The sequence below is a fragment of the Harpia harpyja genome, chromosome 16 (genome assembly GCF_026419915.1).
Source record: "Harpia harpyja isolate bHarHar1 chromosome 16, bHarHar1 primary haplotype, whole genome shotgun sequence".
Classification (NCBI taxonomy): Eukaryota; Metazoa; Chordata; class Aves; order Accipitriformes; family Accipitridae; genus Harpia; species Harpia harpyja.
In genome coordinates, this window is record NC_068955.1 from 3953340 (window position 1) to 3971595 (window position 18256).

General features: G+C 51.7%; 1 protein-coding gene across 2 annotated transcripts in view; it reads right to left on the bottom strand.

The window, feature by feature from the left end:
• Positions 1-502: 502 nt before the first annotated feature.
• RUNX3 (RUNX family transcription factor 3) overlaps positions 503-18256 on the bottom strand; it is a 41171-nt gene continuing 23417 nt past the window's right edge. The window contains exons 4-5 of one of the 2 annotated variants that reach the window (XM_052811589.1): positions 16488-16652; positions 503-4153 (exon numbers count right to left, since the gene is read on the bottom strand). In XM_052811589.1, the coding sequence (XP_052667549.1) occupies positions 3630-4153; positions 16488-16652 (689 nt within the window). In that variant the 3' untranslated portion in view covers positions 503-3629. The remainder of the gene's footprint in view (positions 4154-16487; positions 16653-18256) is intronic. The other variant, XM_052811590.1, reaches the window with a different exon arrangement.

Sequence of the window (18256 nt, forward strand, 5' to 3'; positions counted from 1 at the left end):
GAGTGCTAAAGGGTTTGGGCTTGGACCGCCTGGGAATTTGGGTCCTGTTTAGGATTTGTGCCGGAGCTTTTGTGTCTCGGGAAGCGGTGCAGCGATGACAGGCAGCGGTCGGGGTGTGGGATGCTTGGCTGGGGATGCAGGGATCACCTCCCAGGTCTAGCCCAGTGCAGGGTTAGTGGTCCAGACCTCCCCTTGGAGAAGCCTAAAGGGGTTTTCTTAGAGCTCGGAGCCCGGGATCATCACCCCCATGGCCTCCCTGCATCCCTGTGCCGGCACCTGCCTGCCCTCCTCCCCACACACCCTCGCAACGCCTGCTCGGGCCAAACTGCGGTCAAGAGCAGCCGTGACCCCCCGCCTCAGACTCCGGATCTGGGCACCGGGGTGCTTGCAGAGGTGCCAAAATTAGACCCTGGAGAAAGAGCAGCGTGACGAACCTTCCTCTGTACCAGGGCACAGATCTGCTCCCCGCAGCGAGAAGTGAGCAGGCGGAAGGCACCGGGGAGACTGGTAACCGTACATTTATTATTCCACATGGAAAGTCATTAAAATGATTACACGGAGGCCTGACGATATAATCACGTACATTGGATAAGAACATTGACACCGATAATAGAAAAGCAGAACTGACCACTTCTTTGCTATGGCTTCGTACCAACGTGATTTCCACCCGCTCACGAAGGAGCCCAACTCTGTTCTCATTGAAGCCAGCACAGCAGAGACTCCTCCAGCGAGAGCTTCTTCCAATGACTTCAACAGGAGCAGACCCTCCTCTTCCTCGCCCTCCCTCCCCGCCTCCCCCCTCCCCAGTGACAAGTGCTACAGGTTAAAAAGATGGGCTACATATTAAATATAGGGCATTACCTTCAAGTAGGGTTGGTATATTACACAAATAACCACATTATTTGGTATCACTAGCATATTTTTTTTTTAATGTCCATTGTGAAGACACCATTAAAAAAACCAACAACTTTAGCCTTCTTTATCTACAAAGATCTTTGTTCTCATCTCCTTAGTTGTTTGTTGTTATTTTACCCTGCACATACAAGTATTAGAAGCATTATTAAGAATCGGATCCTTCAACACATTTAAGAATTATATTATTATAACAAATAAGACCAAAAATTAGATTTTATAGTTAAATATTCTGTGAGCCAGACAAAGGGGTTTTACTGTACAAGCGATTGTGCATTTTTTAAAAAAAGCAAATTATAGTGCAAAGCAAAAAACGTTGGCCTGTCTTGTGACCATTTGCATACAACAGAGGTGCATATATTTACACCTTCACATGACAATATGTCATAAAAATAACATCGTTGCCATTCTTTTTATTATTTTCTTTTTTTAATTCACTACGAACAGTCTTAAATTAACCTAGTACTACGAATGCCTTGTTTTCTTTGTGCTTTCAATCAGTGGCGCAATCGGATGATAAACGTAAATGCATCAAAACACAGGCTGCTGTGGTCCAGTTTCTACAGCTGGCGAGCACCGGAGAGATGCTCGCTGTCGCTAAGGCAAGTGAAGGTTGCAGTTTTGCTGGGGTAGGGCTTTTTTTTTATTATTATTTAAAAGAGTTGTTCTTCTTGTTGCTTATTTAACTCATGAGTGGTCATCGCAGCTTTCCAACTAAGCCAGGATGTCTTGCTCCAGTCTTGACGTGGTAGTGCAATTACAACGCTCTGTACCTCAACCGAGTGCTGACAAGCTGCCAACTGAGATTTGGTGATAGGTAGCGTGGCCGTAATGGTGTAACTTAGACAGAGGGGCCGGGAGAGCAGCTGTGGGGTTTCAATTTCCTTATGCTCATGTAAAAAAAAAAAAAAAAAGACTTGGTAACTGGTGGCACTGGGGGCTGGGGACTGTCCGCATCCCCTTGCTGCAGGGTAGGCTCCAGAGGGCAGTGGGTACCACAGTTACATGCTCCCCAGGAACCTGCCCATGCACCCTCAGCCCTGCCAGCACGAGGAATCCCGAATCCAGCCTGAATTCCCACGCCAGGAGAAAGCACAGCCAGCTCATGCCAGGCGATGTAAACCTGTGGCATGCATCAGAGCCAGGCCACTAACCCGGCCTTGGGGGGGCCCCTGCCGCCTCTCCGGCTGCCTACGACCTCCCGTCGTGGTCCCGTTCAGGTTGCAATCTCTTTGGTATCAGCTACGAGGGTGTGTGGTGCCCGGGAGACCTGGCTCCTCCAAATGCCACATGATGCGAACCAGCTACCGATGGGCCAGCGGTACCTTTAGTGCCCCTTCCTCAGCTTATTCATCTACAGCAAGATACCCATGCTCTGGGTCACTTGGGGGAAAGGAAAGGAGGGTGAGGGGATGGAAAAGGCTAGATAACATTGCTTCACAATATTCCCACCACCAAGGGACTGAGTAGAAATTGCTCCTTTCTCCAAATCTCAGTTAGAGCTTTCAGTACGAACTGACAAGTGTAAGTCGTTCCTTAAAAAAAGTCACCATGTGTCAATCCGCTCTGGGTGAAAACATGGGAAAGAATCATAACAGGAATATGATGCTTTGCCACCAGCTGCATGTGTTGCCACTCAGAGAGGATGAAAGGAAGACCCAGAGACCGGTGGCAGGGTCATGCCAAAGGCTCCTGAGTCCCTTTTGCAGCTAACGCGCTTGGAAGTGCATCTTATACATCTTGGATTGTCCTGAACGCCGCCTTCACTTCAGCCACCATCACTGAGATTTGCTAAGAGGAGCAAAGAATTGAATGGTGAGGTCAGGACAAAAGAGCAAACAGAACAAAACACGTCTCGTAAAAAGTACATCTCATATGTAAACATACAGGAAAGGGGGGGTCTGTCAGGCACAGGATCAACCACGTTACTGTTTTAAAAATGACGACAATGACAAAAATGAACAATACAACCTCTGTCGTCAACAACAAATAATAATAATCACATCACAGCTCTTGTTCACATGGCTGATGCCGGCCGACCCGCGAGGAGCGTGTAGCCCCCGCGCGTGCCCGAGTCCCGCGGTTGTGCTGTAAACCAGACTCTCAGGTGCCGCGCGCGGCTCTGGTGTCATCCCGGAGATCTTTGGTGGTCAGGGGCCCTACACTGGCGGGGAGGGAAGGAGAGGAGACAACGGGGGTTTTTTCTTTTTTTTTTTTTTTTTTCCTTTTTTTTTTTCAGTTCAGTCTTCCTGCATTGGCAGAGAGATGGCTTGGACGACTCCCTGGTCTTTTCTCTTCTCTGAAACATTCTGCAGAAGAAGGGTGAGCTTTTTGTAACTTTTGAATGCTTTGTGTGGGGAAGAGGTGCAAGTGAGATGACTGAGAAGTTTTCTGCAAGAAACAAACATCTGATTCCACACGTCCTTTTTTTTTTTTTCCCTATGTACAATCCACATACTTAAAACATACGGATGGAACCACATCAAGCGACAAATTCAAGCCCCGTGGATGTTCATCTTGAAATGTAACGTAGGTCCTGGTCCATCTTCGCTTGATGTTTGCCCATGCTTGCATGCAGAGGATCCTGATTTACTTTTGGTTTGGGAGACTTTGGTTTCCTTTTTCCCTAGGCATCATTTTGCTCTATTCACTACCAAATGGAGTAACGTAATGGTGGCTGATTAAGTTAAAGCTATCGGTGCCCAGCTGAGTTCCTCCTAATAGGGTCTCCAGACCGACTCATCCATCCTCCCAGTAGTCGTCATGGTTGTCGGCGAGTTACTGTGGCTCCCGTCTGCATCCACCCCGTCGTTCTGATTGCCCAGGTTGGGATTCATTAAGTTGTTCCCCGCTGAGGCACTTGTACAAGAAGAGAGCATCCGGGTGGGGGAGCGCTCGCCGCCTGCCACCATGGAGAATTGGTAGGAGCCCGAAGACGTGCCGTAATACAAATGGTAGGGAGAGGGGTTGGCCTGGAAGGGTCCACTTTGGTTTTGCGTGGAGCCGGGGTAGGGGGGTGGCAGGTAAGTGTGGTGGAAGCGCGTCGTGGTGGGCATGCTGGTCATGCTGATGCCCCCAATCCCCGTGGCGGAGGGTGTTGCGGTGTAAGGGAAGGCAGCGGACATGGCGCCGGGGTAATGCATCCGTGGGTCGGAAAACCTGGTCTCGGTGAGAGCCGGCAGCGTCGGGAAGGAGCGATCGAACTGCCGGGGGTCAGAGAAGGGGCTCAGATCTGACGTGCCTGTTGGGGTGGAGGAAGAAAGAGGGTTGTTAGAGCACTATCCTTGAGGCTTGTAGAGTTTGTCCTATAGCCTGGGCCATCCCCCTGCCCAAGGAATTAAAAGTCAGAGGGAAAAGCATCTCTTGGCTCTGCCAGGGAAGAGAGCTAGGGAACTTAAATACAAAAATCCTAAACCCATTTGTTTAAGTTGTTCCCATTTCCTGTCCTTAAATTTGTTGTTTCCTATCCAAGAAGGGACACGGCTAAGCTGATTTCTCTAGGGGTCTATTCATCTCTGGCAGATTAAAAAAACACACCCCATAAACACAGAAAAAAAATGTTTAGCCATTACATCAGCTGTGTAGTAAATAAATGGATGCAGGCCCCAGACGGCCGGTCCCTGAGATAGTCGGTGGTGTGTATACACACACAAGGAGACAGAGAGGAAAAGCTGGAGTCCAGACCAGCCTGCTAAGCCTTCTTGTGGGTGGCCTGTTCGTGCTGATACCATCAGGGGATGGAGCTGATAAACACACAGCTGAAAACTCCCAAGCTAGGAGCCACAATATCCCTCTGCTTGATTTCTCTGTGTATTTTTCTCCTTCCAAGAGGATAAAGAGAGTGAGAAATTCAGGCTTTCTTCTGCTGGGGGAAGGGAGATTTGGGTCAGCATGGTGGGGATGTTACCCAGCTCCCTCGGATGCTGGAGCCCCCCGTGCCTTTTCTTGGTGTGGGGTCTAAACCCAAAGGGGGTCGCAGCCAGCTTATAACTGGAGAGGGACCTCTGCCCGGTGCTGCCGGGTCCCGTTCTCCTGCGGGAAGCCCAGGTTAGAGACAGGAATCCACACAGCAGATCCTTTGAGGATCTCAAGGCTTTTCTGTGGCACTCTCAGCTGTCCCGAGGCTGGTGCCGGTTCCTTCCAGAGCCCAGCACACCTCTGGCCTTGGCGCATCTGAGGCAGAGAAGTGAGTTTTGCTCTCCAAGGAGAGATGCGAAACCTCTGTCCTCGAGACCTCAGCGGCCCACGCGAAGCTCTGGCACTGGTTATGCCAGAGGGCATGGCTAGAAATGCCGCGACTGCGCCTTTCTCAGCCTTTTAAGACCCCTCATGAGATGAAAATCTCTAGAAAGAGCAGTTCTAGCTCAAAGTGCTCGGCTGGTGCACCAAGCTCAAAGCCTTGGCCAGCTGGAGGTGGCTCTTCAGCCTTTCTGTTTACTCCCAAGACACCTATTTTTCCCTTGTTCAAAGCAGGGGCATCGCACCTTTCTGCTTTGGAAGTGGGATGTCATCTGGCCTCAGCGACTTTTTTTTGTCACATCGGCTGGATTTTGAACCGACTCAGAGAAAGAAAATGTGTGAGATGAATATGCTAAACATGCTTGTTGGGTTTAGATATGCGCATATAATATACAGACACACACATTCATATGATTGTGTATTTGCTATGCATGCATAGGGATGTATGTTTTATATATATTTATTATGATGAAGCATTTTTAACTTCTCAGGGCTGGTGTTCCAGGCCCTGCAGCATTTCCCCAGGAAAAAATACTTGAGCTAATCCCTTCCAGCTAACTAGTGGCAAGGGCAGGCTCTGGAGGAGCAGATCGGGAGGGGATTTGATCTGAACCCTCTTTCTCATCCCAGGTGAGTCCTTCAGCCATCGGCCGCTGGAAGGAGAAGGGGAGAGGAGGTTCCTCCCTCCCCTCCAGCCGTTTTGCGGGCGATCGGCTGCGCCTGCCTTCCCACGCAGGCTCCACGGAGGAGAAAGGCGGGGGAGCACCTGGTTTGTGAACGTGGCTGCGGCTTTGGTGCGAGATAAGAGAGGAGCAGCTCAAAGCTGTCACGAACCGTGCCGCTCTGCACACACGCGGGGCTGGATGCAGCCGAGCCGAGCATGGAAGCGGCTGCCTGGCCGCAGGGCCATCCCTCTTGCATGCTATGTGCAGGGGTAGCGTGCTTGGGCTGGCTAGAAAAGCACAACTCTGCTAAAAATGCTCATAACTGACCAAGCCACCTTGATTTCACATCTCAGCTTGCCAGCAGGACGGTCTGCCCCATCCCAAAGCCATGCTACTGCAAAAACAGCACCAAAACTGCGTCAGGTGTTGTGAGCTGAAGTTTGGAGACCAGCTCTGCAAGAAACAGCTCAACCACAGCCCGTAGCTTTAGCAATCCAGCAGCATCACAGCAGAAGATAGGACCATGGGACAAAAATCCTGGCTGAACTTGGACTGGAGAGCGAAAGTGCTATTTTCTGAACGCCTCCTCCTTACACGCACACAGCCCTGACGCTGCGGCCCAAGTAGCTGGACTGTTTTGCTATACACTGAGAGTAAGCAGTGCCAAAATCCCTCCCAGCCCCCAGAAACCCAGACTGCTGCTCGCTACCTTCCCAAGAGCAGATGACAATCTCCAGTGATAGGACGGCGCTCCTTCGTTAGCTTTCACATGCCCATAAATAATATTCCATAAAATGCAAATCAAAATAAAACGTAAGTGCTCAGGGCACATTTCCCTTTTCCTCTATAACACACTCAAAGGGGTTTTTTTTTTTTTTTTAGAGGTTACGTTTTATTGGCCTGAACTTGCAACGTTTGGCAATGGGTCCTTGCTACTAATTTAGACGCAAGCATGTAAGAGTGTTAATTACAAGCTGCATGCATGGCGAGCAAAGCACAGTGATACTGTTGGGTCTAGAGACACTCCAGCTACTGCCCGCAAAACACCGGTGGGCAGTGGGCAAGCTCTCCAGGTGCCAGTCTTTGAACCCCCCCGTCTCTGACAGACAGCACTCTGCAGGGCTGGGCCTCTATAAAATCTGTGTGTGGGTGTGAATCCCTTGGAAAGCAAATCCCTTGGAAAGCGAATTCCTTGGAAAGCGAATCCCTCGGCTGTGCCTGCCCCGGCCAGTGAAATCCACAGCCCCGCAGAGCGAGTGGGGCATCTGAGCGACCATGACCAACTCGCTTTCACCTTCGCTGGGCCTTGAGCTTAAAGTCTGGCCCAGAATAAAGCTCCAGCTTTCCCCGACCAGTCTGAGGCTAAAAAAAACCCCCAAACAACCCCCAAAACCACTCGTGTGTTTCGTCTCTGTGTTATTTTGGCGGGGGGGGGGGGTTGGTTCGGCCTTCCCAGGCTGCGGCAACCAGACACCAGGCTGCTCCGCCGTATAACGTTGGTCTCTATTTCCCCGTGGTCCCCAGCAGCCCCCGGTGAGGCAAAGCCCGCCCAACCCCACTCCCCGCCGCGACACCCGGGTGGGAGAGCCGCTTTCTCCACACGGGGCTGAGGCGGCCGTGGCCGGGCCAAGGCACGGAGCCGCCCTGGCGGACAGCGGTTTCCACCCCTCCCCGGGGGCCTCCTCGTTAACCACCGCCACGTTGTCCACGGCCCGACCCGCCGCGGGACTCGCCGACGACCCCGGCTCCCCGCAGGGCCCACGGCGAGGCGGGACAAGCGACCGCCGGCTGAGGGGAAGCCCCGGCCGCGGCCGGGGCCCGTCCCGCCGCCAGCAGGGGGCAATGGCCGCCGGGCCCCGCGGCGGGAGGCGGGAGGCGGCCGCTAGAGGGAGCCGCGGCCGCGCCGGCCTCGCCGGCGTCCCTGCGCCCTCACGGCGGGGTCCGTCCTCCACCTCGGCGCCGTCGGTTCAGTGCTGCCCCTCCGTCTCGGTCCTCGCCTGGGGGCTGCCCCTGCGTGCCGTGTCCTTCACCTCAGGGCTGCCCCTTCCAGCTCAGTGCCCGCGCCTCAGGGCTGCCCCCTCCATCTTGGCTCCTTCACCTCAGGGCTGCCCCCTCTATCTCAGCCCTCGCCTCACGACTGCCCCTCCGCCTCAGCGCCCTCGCTTCAGGGCTACCCCTCCATCTTGGCCCTCTCTCCTCGGGGCTTCCCTTCCATCCTGTCCTCTTCTCCTCACGGCTGCCCCTCCATCTCGGCTCCTTCGCCTCAGGGCTACCGCTCCACCTCACGGATCCACAAGCCACCCAGCCCATGCCTGCAGCCCCGGCCAGAGGCATCGGCCCTCCTGCCCTGCATCCGAGGAGATCTCCTCTGAAACAGCCTCAGCAAGGTCCAAATAAAACACCACCATTAATACCCTCCATAACCACCTAACTCAGCAGCAAAGCAACCCTCCGTCACGCTCAGCCAGCCGTCAAACAGCAACCTGGAGCAAGCAATGTGCTAAGCAAATGCCAGGGAAATAGGAGCGGGTGAAGCTGTACCCTCGGGCCCCACGCTCCCTTCGAAATCACAGCCGATGACGGGCTTTAAAAAAAATCACGTCTCACTGTCCCCTTCTCCAGCGCAGGCAGAGCCCAGCGCATCTCACACACACATCTGCGTGGTAGCGCTGCCTCGGAGGATTTACTACGGTTTGCCTCCCTTACTCGCCGTCCAGCCCCCATTTGCTTTTTTGGACCCTGGCAATCTGAGCTTGAGTATTTCAGTTGTCCAGTTGCCAATCAAAATATTTGAAGGAAATGTTTATTTTCTTCTCGAAATCACACCAGCTGCTGCACTAACTGAATAAGCCCATTTAGCTGTAAGAATTTAACCATTGTAAGAGTGAATTGAGTCCCCCAACTACTCCAAAATCTGACCCAATCTATCAGCGGAAATGTCAATGTTTTGGATGGGAGTTTGGGGAAGCGTGGAATGTGTATTAAATAAAAGCCATGTAAAGGTCAAAGCCCTGATTAGTAATGCCACTGTCTCCTCGTTAGGGCTGTGCTGCCCAGGGGACCATGGAGGCCGGGACACACCCCGTTATTTAATTGTGCAGCTGCAATTTGCACCTTTTGAGGACCCCCAAGTCCCCCCGCACGTGGAGCTGGATAGAAACAGGCTTTCAAAGCCGCTCAGCCCCTTTCCAGATAAAACAACCTCGCTCAAGTGACACAGCAGCTTTCTTTTTGCCTCAGAGACAATACGGGTCTTTTCTTGGGTGGATGGCAAGGAGATAAATGCAAAGAGCCGCCTCTGAGCGCCTGCGCGGCGATGGGAGCTAAACCTCGGCTGGTTCACGGCGGAGCTGGGCAGGGCGGCGAGGGCCGGTCGTGAGCATGGAGGTGGGGAGGCTGGTTCGTGAGGCTGCCGACCACAGAGGTTTCTCTGGGTGTGTTCGGCCGCCTCCCTTAAGACCGTGCCGGGTTTGGGAGCTGCCTTGGATGGAGCAAAACTGGTCCCTGCGCCCTTGCTGGGTCAGAACTGGTGGATCTGCTCTGAGTTCCCTAGAAGCCTTCGCGGAGCCAAGGCAATGGACCCTGCAAGAGGTTTTTAGGGACTAACGGCACTGATGTGGCTCCATCCCAGCGAAGCGATGGGGGCTTCCACTGCTTCCAGACCCAGGAAAATAACTGTTCTGCCTGGAGAGAGGAAAGGGCAGCAAAAGCAACGTCAGGACCTCTTCAGTGCTACAGCATGGAAAGAGCTTTGAGGGACAACTAAACAACAAGCTCACCCAGGGCATGTGTGCAGAGCACGGCACTGGGGCTCGATGTACAGCAGGAGGAGATTATCAGATCACCTGGGGCCGTGCAGTGACATATGGAACGTGAGCAATTCCACAGCACCCAAGATATCGCCGCTGGTCCCCATTTTAGAGATGCAGGGAACATGCAGTGGCTTATTGAATAAAGTCAGCAATAAACCTAGGCATGTGTGTATATTACACAACACACACAAATACTCATAGTGTGCAGTACACACAGAGAGAATAAAGGAAATCTAAAGGGAACTTGATAGTGTGGCACTCTCCAAGTGTATGGAATATATAAATATCTTCAGCCTGGCCATATATCACCAGTTTATTTATATGCATGTATGTGCCTTGCAAAATTGTCATGAAAAATATAGCCCAGGGGAAGAAACCCCCCTCCTTTCGTCTTATGCCATGATGATTGACGACAATGTAAACACTAATGATACTTTATGCTTATGTATATAATACACATGCATGTGTGAGATGGAGCGGGGACAGAAATTCTCCCTCTGTATATACCTTTGGCTATTTTTTCTCTACTAGTTTCTGTGACGCTTGGACCTCCAAGTTGTCTTTCAGCATTTTTCTGACCTCTCTTCCTCTCTGCTTCCTTCCCCTGATCATAACGGCTCCATCTGGAAGCACGGAGAGGCAGGTGGCCAAAGATGGAGAGAATTTGCTCTGTACGGGAAGGTGCACGAGATGCATTTGATCTCTGAAGACCCAGCTCATCTCTAGAGAAGGCGCCGCTCTCCTCCCCACCCACGCATGCAGGCACGCTCTCACGCCTCTGTCACATATGTTAACAAGTTCATTCGTTTCCAAGTCAGAGCCAACTAAAAAAGAAAACAGCCCCTTCCTCCCACCCCATGAAAAATAGAGCAAAATTTATTTTGGGGGAGGAGGGGAGGTGTTGAAAAAAAATGAGGGTGTGATCAGCATCCGCTGTTACACGCCCTTAGAGCAATTGTTCTGTATCTGATATAACCAGCTCACAAACTGGGTGCAAGTACTTCCTCTGCAGAGTTTGAAAAAAAAAAAAACCCAAACCAAAACACAACACCACACATGTCGCTTATCACAGCATCACCAGGCACCACCTCAAGATTGCCGAGCATGTTTGCTGCTCAGTTTTCTAATTCTCTTCAAACACCGTGCGCTGCCGTGCAGACACACACTCAGCCCCCAAACCTACCCTGGTGAGCATTGCAAACCTTAACTCTGCTCTCCTAGGTCCTCTCCCAGCACTTTCAATCAGACCCCACGTATGCTGGGCAACAGCCTCCTGGTCTATACAGGCGGGCAGGGCAGTGAGGCAGGGAAATTCCCAGCTATTCCCAGCTCAGTGAATCATGCACCGCATCACAACCTCCTCTGGAAACTCTTCAAGGTCCATTGGGATACTCCCAGCCATTTGTTGGACCCGTCCTGCCCTTCTGGGGAGGACCCTGCTTCTAACATCCAGTCTGGATTTATTCAGTGCCAGTTCAGGCCCATCTCCTGTGCCAGCACTGTCCTTCACAGCTTACATTAGCTCCTCTCCCTCCCTGATGTTTACCCCCGGACGTATTTATCCAGAGCAATCAGCTCCGCTCCCAGCCTGCCTTTTGCTAGACTAAACAAGCCAGGCTCTCGCAGCTTCCTCTCCCGCGACAGCCTCTCTCTTCCTCTCACCATCCCCAGAGCCCTCCTCTGCCCGCATCCCCCTGCCCGGCACATACCGCATCAGGCTCAATCCCCGCCACTCCATCCCACAAAACTAATGAATAAGCTAACGGTGCTAATTGGAGCTGGTGGGTGGGCTGAACGGGAAACGCTCCCTTGATTGCAGGCACTCCCTCTGGCCTGCCTGTGCTTTGCTCTTTACCTGTATTCAAAGGGTATTAAAAAAAATTAACAAGCCCTGACTACATAAAAGGAAGTTGCTGAATTTACAACCCAGCCTGCAGCTAGACCACCTTGCCTGCCGAGCAGGTTTGGACCAGGCCAAGTCTGCCATGGGAAACCCACTGCGGAGCGGCTGGCTGATAGGGGAGGCTGACGGGGTGATAGGAGATAGGGCTCCGGCCCTGCTCTGCTGCTCCTGGGCTGCACCGCAGCCAAACAGCCCAGCAACGCAGGCAGTGCCCTCCTGCAGCGGGACCCCTGGGCTGGAGGCTCCCCACCGGCAACCTGAATCTGGCAGCGCGGATGCCAGCACGTTCGAAAATCCCGCGTCAAAGGCAGGATGGCATCCCTGGAGCCTGAGGCGAATTCAGCCGGGCTCGCTGCAAGCTTGTCTGCTATTTCGCCTGGCTGCTGTTTTATAGGAACTGCAGCGCTTCAGCACCCAGAGCTGTGGCTGGGAGACGGAGGCGGCTGCACGTCAGCGGCAAAAGCAGCGGTCGCGGGTGCTTGGACTGTCTCTTGGGGGATGCTTCTGCCCAGCACTGGCCTGTGGTTCATCTTTGACGGTTACATGCCAGATTCATTTAAGGGACATCCACTGCACAGCGGGCAAACGTAATTGAGAGGAGCAGAGAAGCAGTTTAAAGATAGGCACAGAAGCCTGCAGAGCCTGAAAGCAGGCAGGAAACCCATCTTAAGCGTGTTCCTTCCTTTGAGGCTGAAGCTGAATCCCACAATATGTTTTCTTCCCACTAATGCTTGCCTAGCTTCCTTTGGAAACAATTTAGTCTCTGCCCATGGTAGAATGTTTTTATCCATTAAGAAACGGATATTTTAAAGAAACCATAAGTCGATCTGGACAGGGATTAGGAAGCAGCAATTCAGTGTATTTGCTGGGCCCATAATTCAGGACTTAACCTCAGAGCAGCCACGTTGCATTTCGGAAACAATAGGGCACTCGCTGCCTATGCCAAGAGGCTTCTTAAAAGTAATGTAATACTTTAAAAATGTATATTTAAAGACAAAAAGAGAGAGAGAGAGATTTTACTTTAAATGCGTACGGTGAAGCATTCTGCTGATAACTGGCCTACATCAAAAACCTTGCACTGGCTTTAAGTAATGGATTGGAAATCAAGCTGGTTAAAGCTGAGCAGTTTCCAGATCAGGAGATCTGAAAGCTCTTCACCAGCAAAGACAATGTCTCCCAAACCGTTCAGCAGACACTAAGGCTAGGAGAGGCAGGATGGAGTTTGGAAAAGGATCCAGCATTTACTGTTCTCCCTGTGAAGTCGAGGGAATTTGGTTTCGCTGGAGCAATATGAAGAGCGTGCAAGGGGATGTTAAGTGCATTAATCAAAACAGCTTGCTCTGTTACTGAGTAGATCAAATTTAAAATCACTTTGCAATTGTCGTCGTGTACACAAGGCCCCTACATGTTGCTGGACAATGCACACAATTGCTTTTGAGTGGTTGAGGATGTTTCCACCACAAAGCTAGAACACAGGAGCCGGCTGCATGGGCGGTCCTCCTCTGTTGCAATGGGAATAAAATGGTTCAGCATGAACCACTGCTGAAACATGGGCAAGGGCAAAGCATCGTGCGGAGAATTGGGGGCTGCTAGGACCATCCCGGTTCTCCCCAGGAGGACATGTATCTGTCACCATCCCACTTCCCCAGAGCGAGGGGGCCCCGAGAAGCAGCCGAAGGCGGGCAGAAGGAAGTTCCTTTAACATCTTGCTTCACTTTTGAGAGCTACTTGATTTTTTTAAGCTAGAGGACAAAACTCAAAATGAAGCAAGCACGCAAGGCTCTGGCTTCGCGTGCCCCGTAATAAGGAACCATTTCAAGCCACCCTAATGACAGCTTGGTGTCTCGCTGCAGAGATGGGAGAGCCGGGATTTCAAAACCTCAGATTTTCCAGACCTCACTGGAGAAGTATTGGGCCAAATCCTCAACAGAGGCAAACGGCTCTGCTCTGCTGAAGCCAGGGAAGCAGCGCTGGCTGATACAAGATGAGGGTCTGCCTGTCCTACCTGCCTGGCTACCAGACCAGGTTCTCATCACAGCTACACTGGGGTGAACCCAGAATGATGCTATTTTCCCCCCAAAGCAGCGTAAGTGGGAATGAAATCTGGTGTGTGGAAGGTTGCAAATGTCCGTCCCGTTTGCAGACAGGCATGGGAAGGGATTGATTGTCTGCCCATCTGCATGAGGTAAGGCAAGACTGAAGCCACCGAAATACACTGACACTGGGCAGTGGGAAACCAGTGTGAGAGCAGGATCTGACCCGCTCGGCCACGGTGCTGAGCACGCTCTCCTCCCATGTTTCCTGGCATGCCCTTCAGAAACGATCGGTTTTCTCTTACCGGGAGGTTTTTGGTTTGAGACCATTTAACCTCAGGATGATCATTTTACATGGGGGCTATTTATAACCTCCAGGGGCTGCTTTACTGAAAGTCTTCTGCAAATGGCTGAGGGCCAGATTCTTCTCCCATTTACACCAGCGTCCTTGCCGTGATCTCTACTGCGGCCACAGCCTTTGCTCCCGGGGAGGAAAGAATGGACTGGGCCAGAGCAAACACATCTCCAAAGGACCGCAGTTCCTCCCAAAGATAAACGCTGTCTCCTACGTGCCTGTCTGCTTCAAAGCACAAACCCCAGGTGCTGTGTTCAGGGATTTGAGGTGCCTGAACCCCCCTCGGTGGCTGAGGCTGTTTCTGAGCATCTCAGCTCCCCCGCCTGGTTTTGCCAGAAGTGGATTAGGAAGCGTTCGTGCAAACTGCTCAGTCAGCAGAACAGAGAGGCCAACCACCTCCGGCACATGAGCGGAGGGCTGCCGGGCGTAGGTGATCGTGGAGGGAAAAACCTGCCTCTCGCTGGCCCCCTTGTAATGCCTGCACAGGATTGCAAGGATGCTAAAAACATTAAGGTTGCAAAGCACCCAGGTAAAGGATAGCAGGAGCCAGATGAACTCCAGCCTGCCCCGTTCGTCCCTCCTAACCGATATCTCATTATGCTTTTTGCTAATCGGCTTCTCGTGTGTGTTACCTAAGAACTTGCCAAGTTGTGAGAATTACAGGCCTGTTAACTCCTGTGTTATTCTTGGCATGGGCTAGGCTCCACTTGCTTGGGTAAAAATTATGATCTTTGTGAATAAGCCATGTGTGTGTGAGAGAAAGAGGGTTTTTTTATTATTATTATTATTATGATTGGTTATAGTCAGCATTGTGTCAAAAGGACAGGGCTGAGATTAAAATTACTGAGCTGATTCTGCTGCCAGTTACACTGGTAAGAACCCACAGTAATTTTAAGACAGTTCCTCCAACTTGGGAACGAGGGAGCCAAGAGCAGAGCGTGCACGAACTGCCTTTTGCAGCATTCCTGGTACTTTGGATTCACTCCGCAGGAATGATTTTAGATGGCTAATTTTGTGTGTCTCCACTCCTGCTGTCACTTGACATTTGGGAATTTGGCATGGACGGTAGCTTGTGGCCAGTTTCATTTTTTTCTTGTTGAATTTGTGTCATCACCTGATTCTTTGCTCCAGACAACGCTCTTTGGGTTTCTGGCACTACAGGGGACTGTGCTAATTTAAAATACGCATCTTTTTTTCTTCTCCCAAGAATCTCTTTCTTTATTATGTAGCCAATGGGATGAGCCTATAAAACTCTTTCTCTCTCTCCCTCTTGCTTTTTAAAACAAAAATCAAATGATAGTCCTACACAAAATGCCCGGGTTCTTCTCATATACCATGCTAATATCAATGAAAATTCCAAGCATGAAGATTTGCATTTCAATGAGAAATAAATTAAATTTTCACTGTAATTTTGAGTTGGGAGGAGCGGGGCAGATTTTACAGTTCGGGTAACGTTTTCAAACATGTTTTTGCGCCTGAGACACCCTCTTTGCCAATGACACTGAGGTTTTCAAACATCTACGTCACTTCTGAAAATGCAACACAAAAGCTTTTGGAACTTTTCATATGAAACCTTCCAAGAAGGGCCACTTTTCACCAAAACTAAAAATGCAGACAGCTTAAATACCATCCCTTAAATCCCCGTTAGCATTTCTGCTGATTTTCAAAGGAAAACACCACCGAGATTAAAAATGCAAGGAAAAAGGAGCACGTCTCACGTGCGGATGGGAGAACGGTCTCTCTTAATACATCCTGGTGGCATCTGGCTGTGCTGAGAAGTGCAGAAAGCGGGGAGCAGCAAGGCAGCTGGATATTTTCAAATGCAACGCTTAGTTTGGGGCTGAAATTCAGGTGCATGGGAATTAGCAGACTGACCTCTCTCGGGTAACTCTGGTGGCAATTCCTACCTCTTTCCTGGCAACAAGCTACGACGCAGATTCATGGGGAACGCCCGAGGGCTCAGCTATGCTGATGGCAAATATGGGAAGAGCAAAGCCTCTCTGTGTGTGTGTGTGTGTGCGCACGCGTGCGCCCATGCAGGTGTGCATACGTGTGGGGAATTATGCTGGAGTTGGGTGATGGATCACCAGACTTGGCATAAACACAATGCAACAAGATAAGAAACCATTTGGATTAGCATGTAAAGTATAATACACCCTTTCTAGTTGATGCTTAACCATCTATGCGGGTGCCTTCATGTCAAAGAAGCTACTGGATTTAAAGTACGTTGCTCTGATCTCCCTCACGTTCCCGCTGAAACTGCTCAGTTTTTCCTAAGACCCTGTATCTAATGGTGCACAGAGCGAAATCACCTGGGTTTATGATTCAGCAGCTGTCTACTTATTTAATGGGAGCAAAAAGGCTTCCATGGTCAAGAAACACAACCAAACCCCTCCCTGGCTTGTCCCCCAGGCAGGGCTCCTTACCCAGGGGAGAGCCAGACTCCAGCCCTAAAATACCATCCGGAGGGAAGCTTGCTCGGCCGGGACAGCTCCGCTCCCTGCCCAGCCGTGTCAGGAGCACGAGGGTTCGGGGTGCGATGCCAGGCTGGGGCACCCAGCCAGTTACCTTGTATTGGAGTTTGAGCCTGGGACCCAAAGTGGCTTGGGGTGCTGAGGGATCCGCGGGGGTTGGGTGTTGTTGGGGTGACTCTCATGGACTGGCGCAGCCGTTCCAGCTCCCCATAGCGGTCGGTGAAGGGTTTGGCTTGGTCTTCTAGCTTTTGTCTGTGCCCTGGAACATGATAAGAGAGTCTGATATCTAATCAGTTACCCTTTGGCTAGAGCACCCTGGTTACACACAAAGTCAGCGCAGCCTCCACCTTCGCGGTTTGCTATTATTCGGATGGGGGTAATGCGTGGCGGCCCCGGCGGAGATCGGCTCCCCGGGGGGCTTTGCACAGCACGCACACACGGGAAGACCTCGCGGTTCAGACAGACAAAGCGCGACAAAGAAGGGACACAGACTGACCCACGCGGGAGGCCCCAGATCGTCCGGCAAGTCAGCATCCAATCGAGGAGCAGGATGCCGGTGCTGGGGTCAGGATGCCCTGTGCTGTGCCTGAGCAACCAGCCTACACCAGCCCTCAATCCCTCCGAACAAGGAGGGGAGACACGTGCAAGGCCGGAGAAACTCCATCTCCTGGCAGGGTGGCGATTGGGGAATCAGCAAAGGAAATGTTGAATTTTACGTATTTTCTACAGCGCTTTCTCAGTGCATAGAGAACAAACTCTTGTCTTACTCCAGCCCCCGACCCAGCTCTGCCCACCCAACGGGGTCAGAGCCAAGCAGGGCTGGAGAAGGTGCAGGAGGAGGGATGGGAGCAGCCCGCCCTGGTACCACACCTTGGCCATCTCACTTTGCTTCTTTCTGTTCCTCTTTTCCTACCCGTAAAATGGGGAGACTATTCACCTACCTCCCCCAGGCAGGGCAGCAACTAATGAGCGTTTGTAAAGCACTCCCAGCTCCTTAGGTAGCAGCTGCTGGCACAGGGCAATAATTATTAAATTTATGTTAATTGTCCTGAGGCAAGAGGCGCATGAAATACACTCGATACATAACTTTCGCATTTTACTATATTAATCATCGCCGAACGGCTTCACTCTCTCTGGGCCGGATTCCAGTCTCAGTTACACCCGCACAAAGCTGGAGGGACTCCAAAGAAGCCGGAGCTGCTTCAGTTTTACATCAGTGCCAGGTTCAGACCTTGGATTCTCCTTGCTCTTTACCTGCCGCAGCCAGACGGCCGTGCAACACCCCCAGCTCTTTGCACCTGCCATGAAAGGACCTTCCCAAGGTGGCGAATGCCTTATCCTGGCATAATCGAGAGCAGAGCTTGGGGGCACTGGAGGTGTGCAGGCACGCCGGGGAGATAGGAGAGAAGCTGGGAAGAAACCCTTCTGCAGCTCTTCTGAGAGCTGGGCCTTATCAGATCCAGCCCTACGGCCCAACATCTACCAAGTCAAGCTCAGTTCTCGGTGGCTTTTAAGAAGAAAAGCGACGCATTTAAAAGGCGAAAAATGCAGCCACCTCTTGCTCGCACCCCCCTCCCCTCCCCCCTCACATCTGCGTGGCGTGAGCTCAGTGTCAATTTATAGCAAAGTCACAGAAAGTCCCCAGACTTCCCCCTCTTTAAATCTGATGTCTGATATCTTCTGATCTCGCATTTGCTTGCCTCGTCGAGCTCAGGCTGCACTTGCCAGGCTGTCTGCGGAGACGCCGGACGGCTTGGACGGGAGGGGAGAGCATCGACTCCGGAGGGGATCTCGCGCTCCCGGCGAAGTTCCCTGCCATGGCGGTGCTCCATGGGTATCCCAACAGCAAACTGCCCCCAGCCA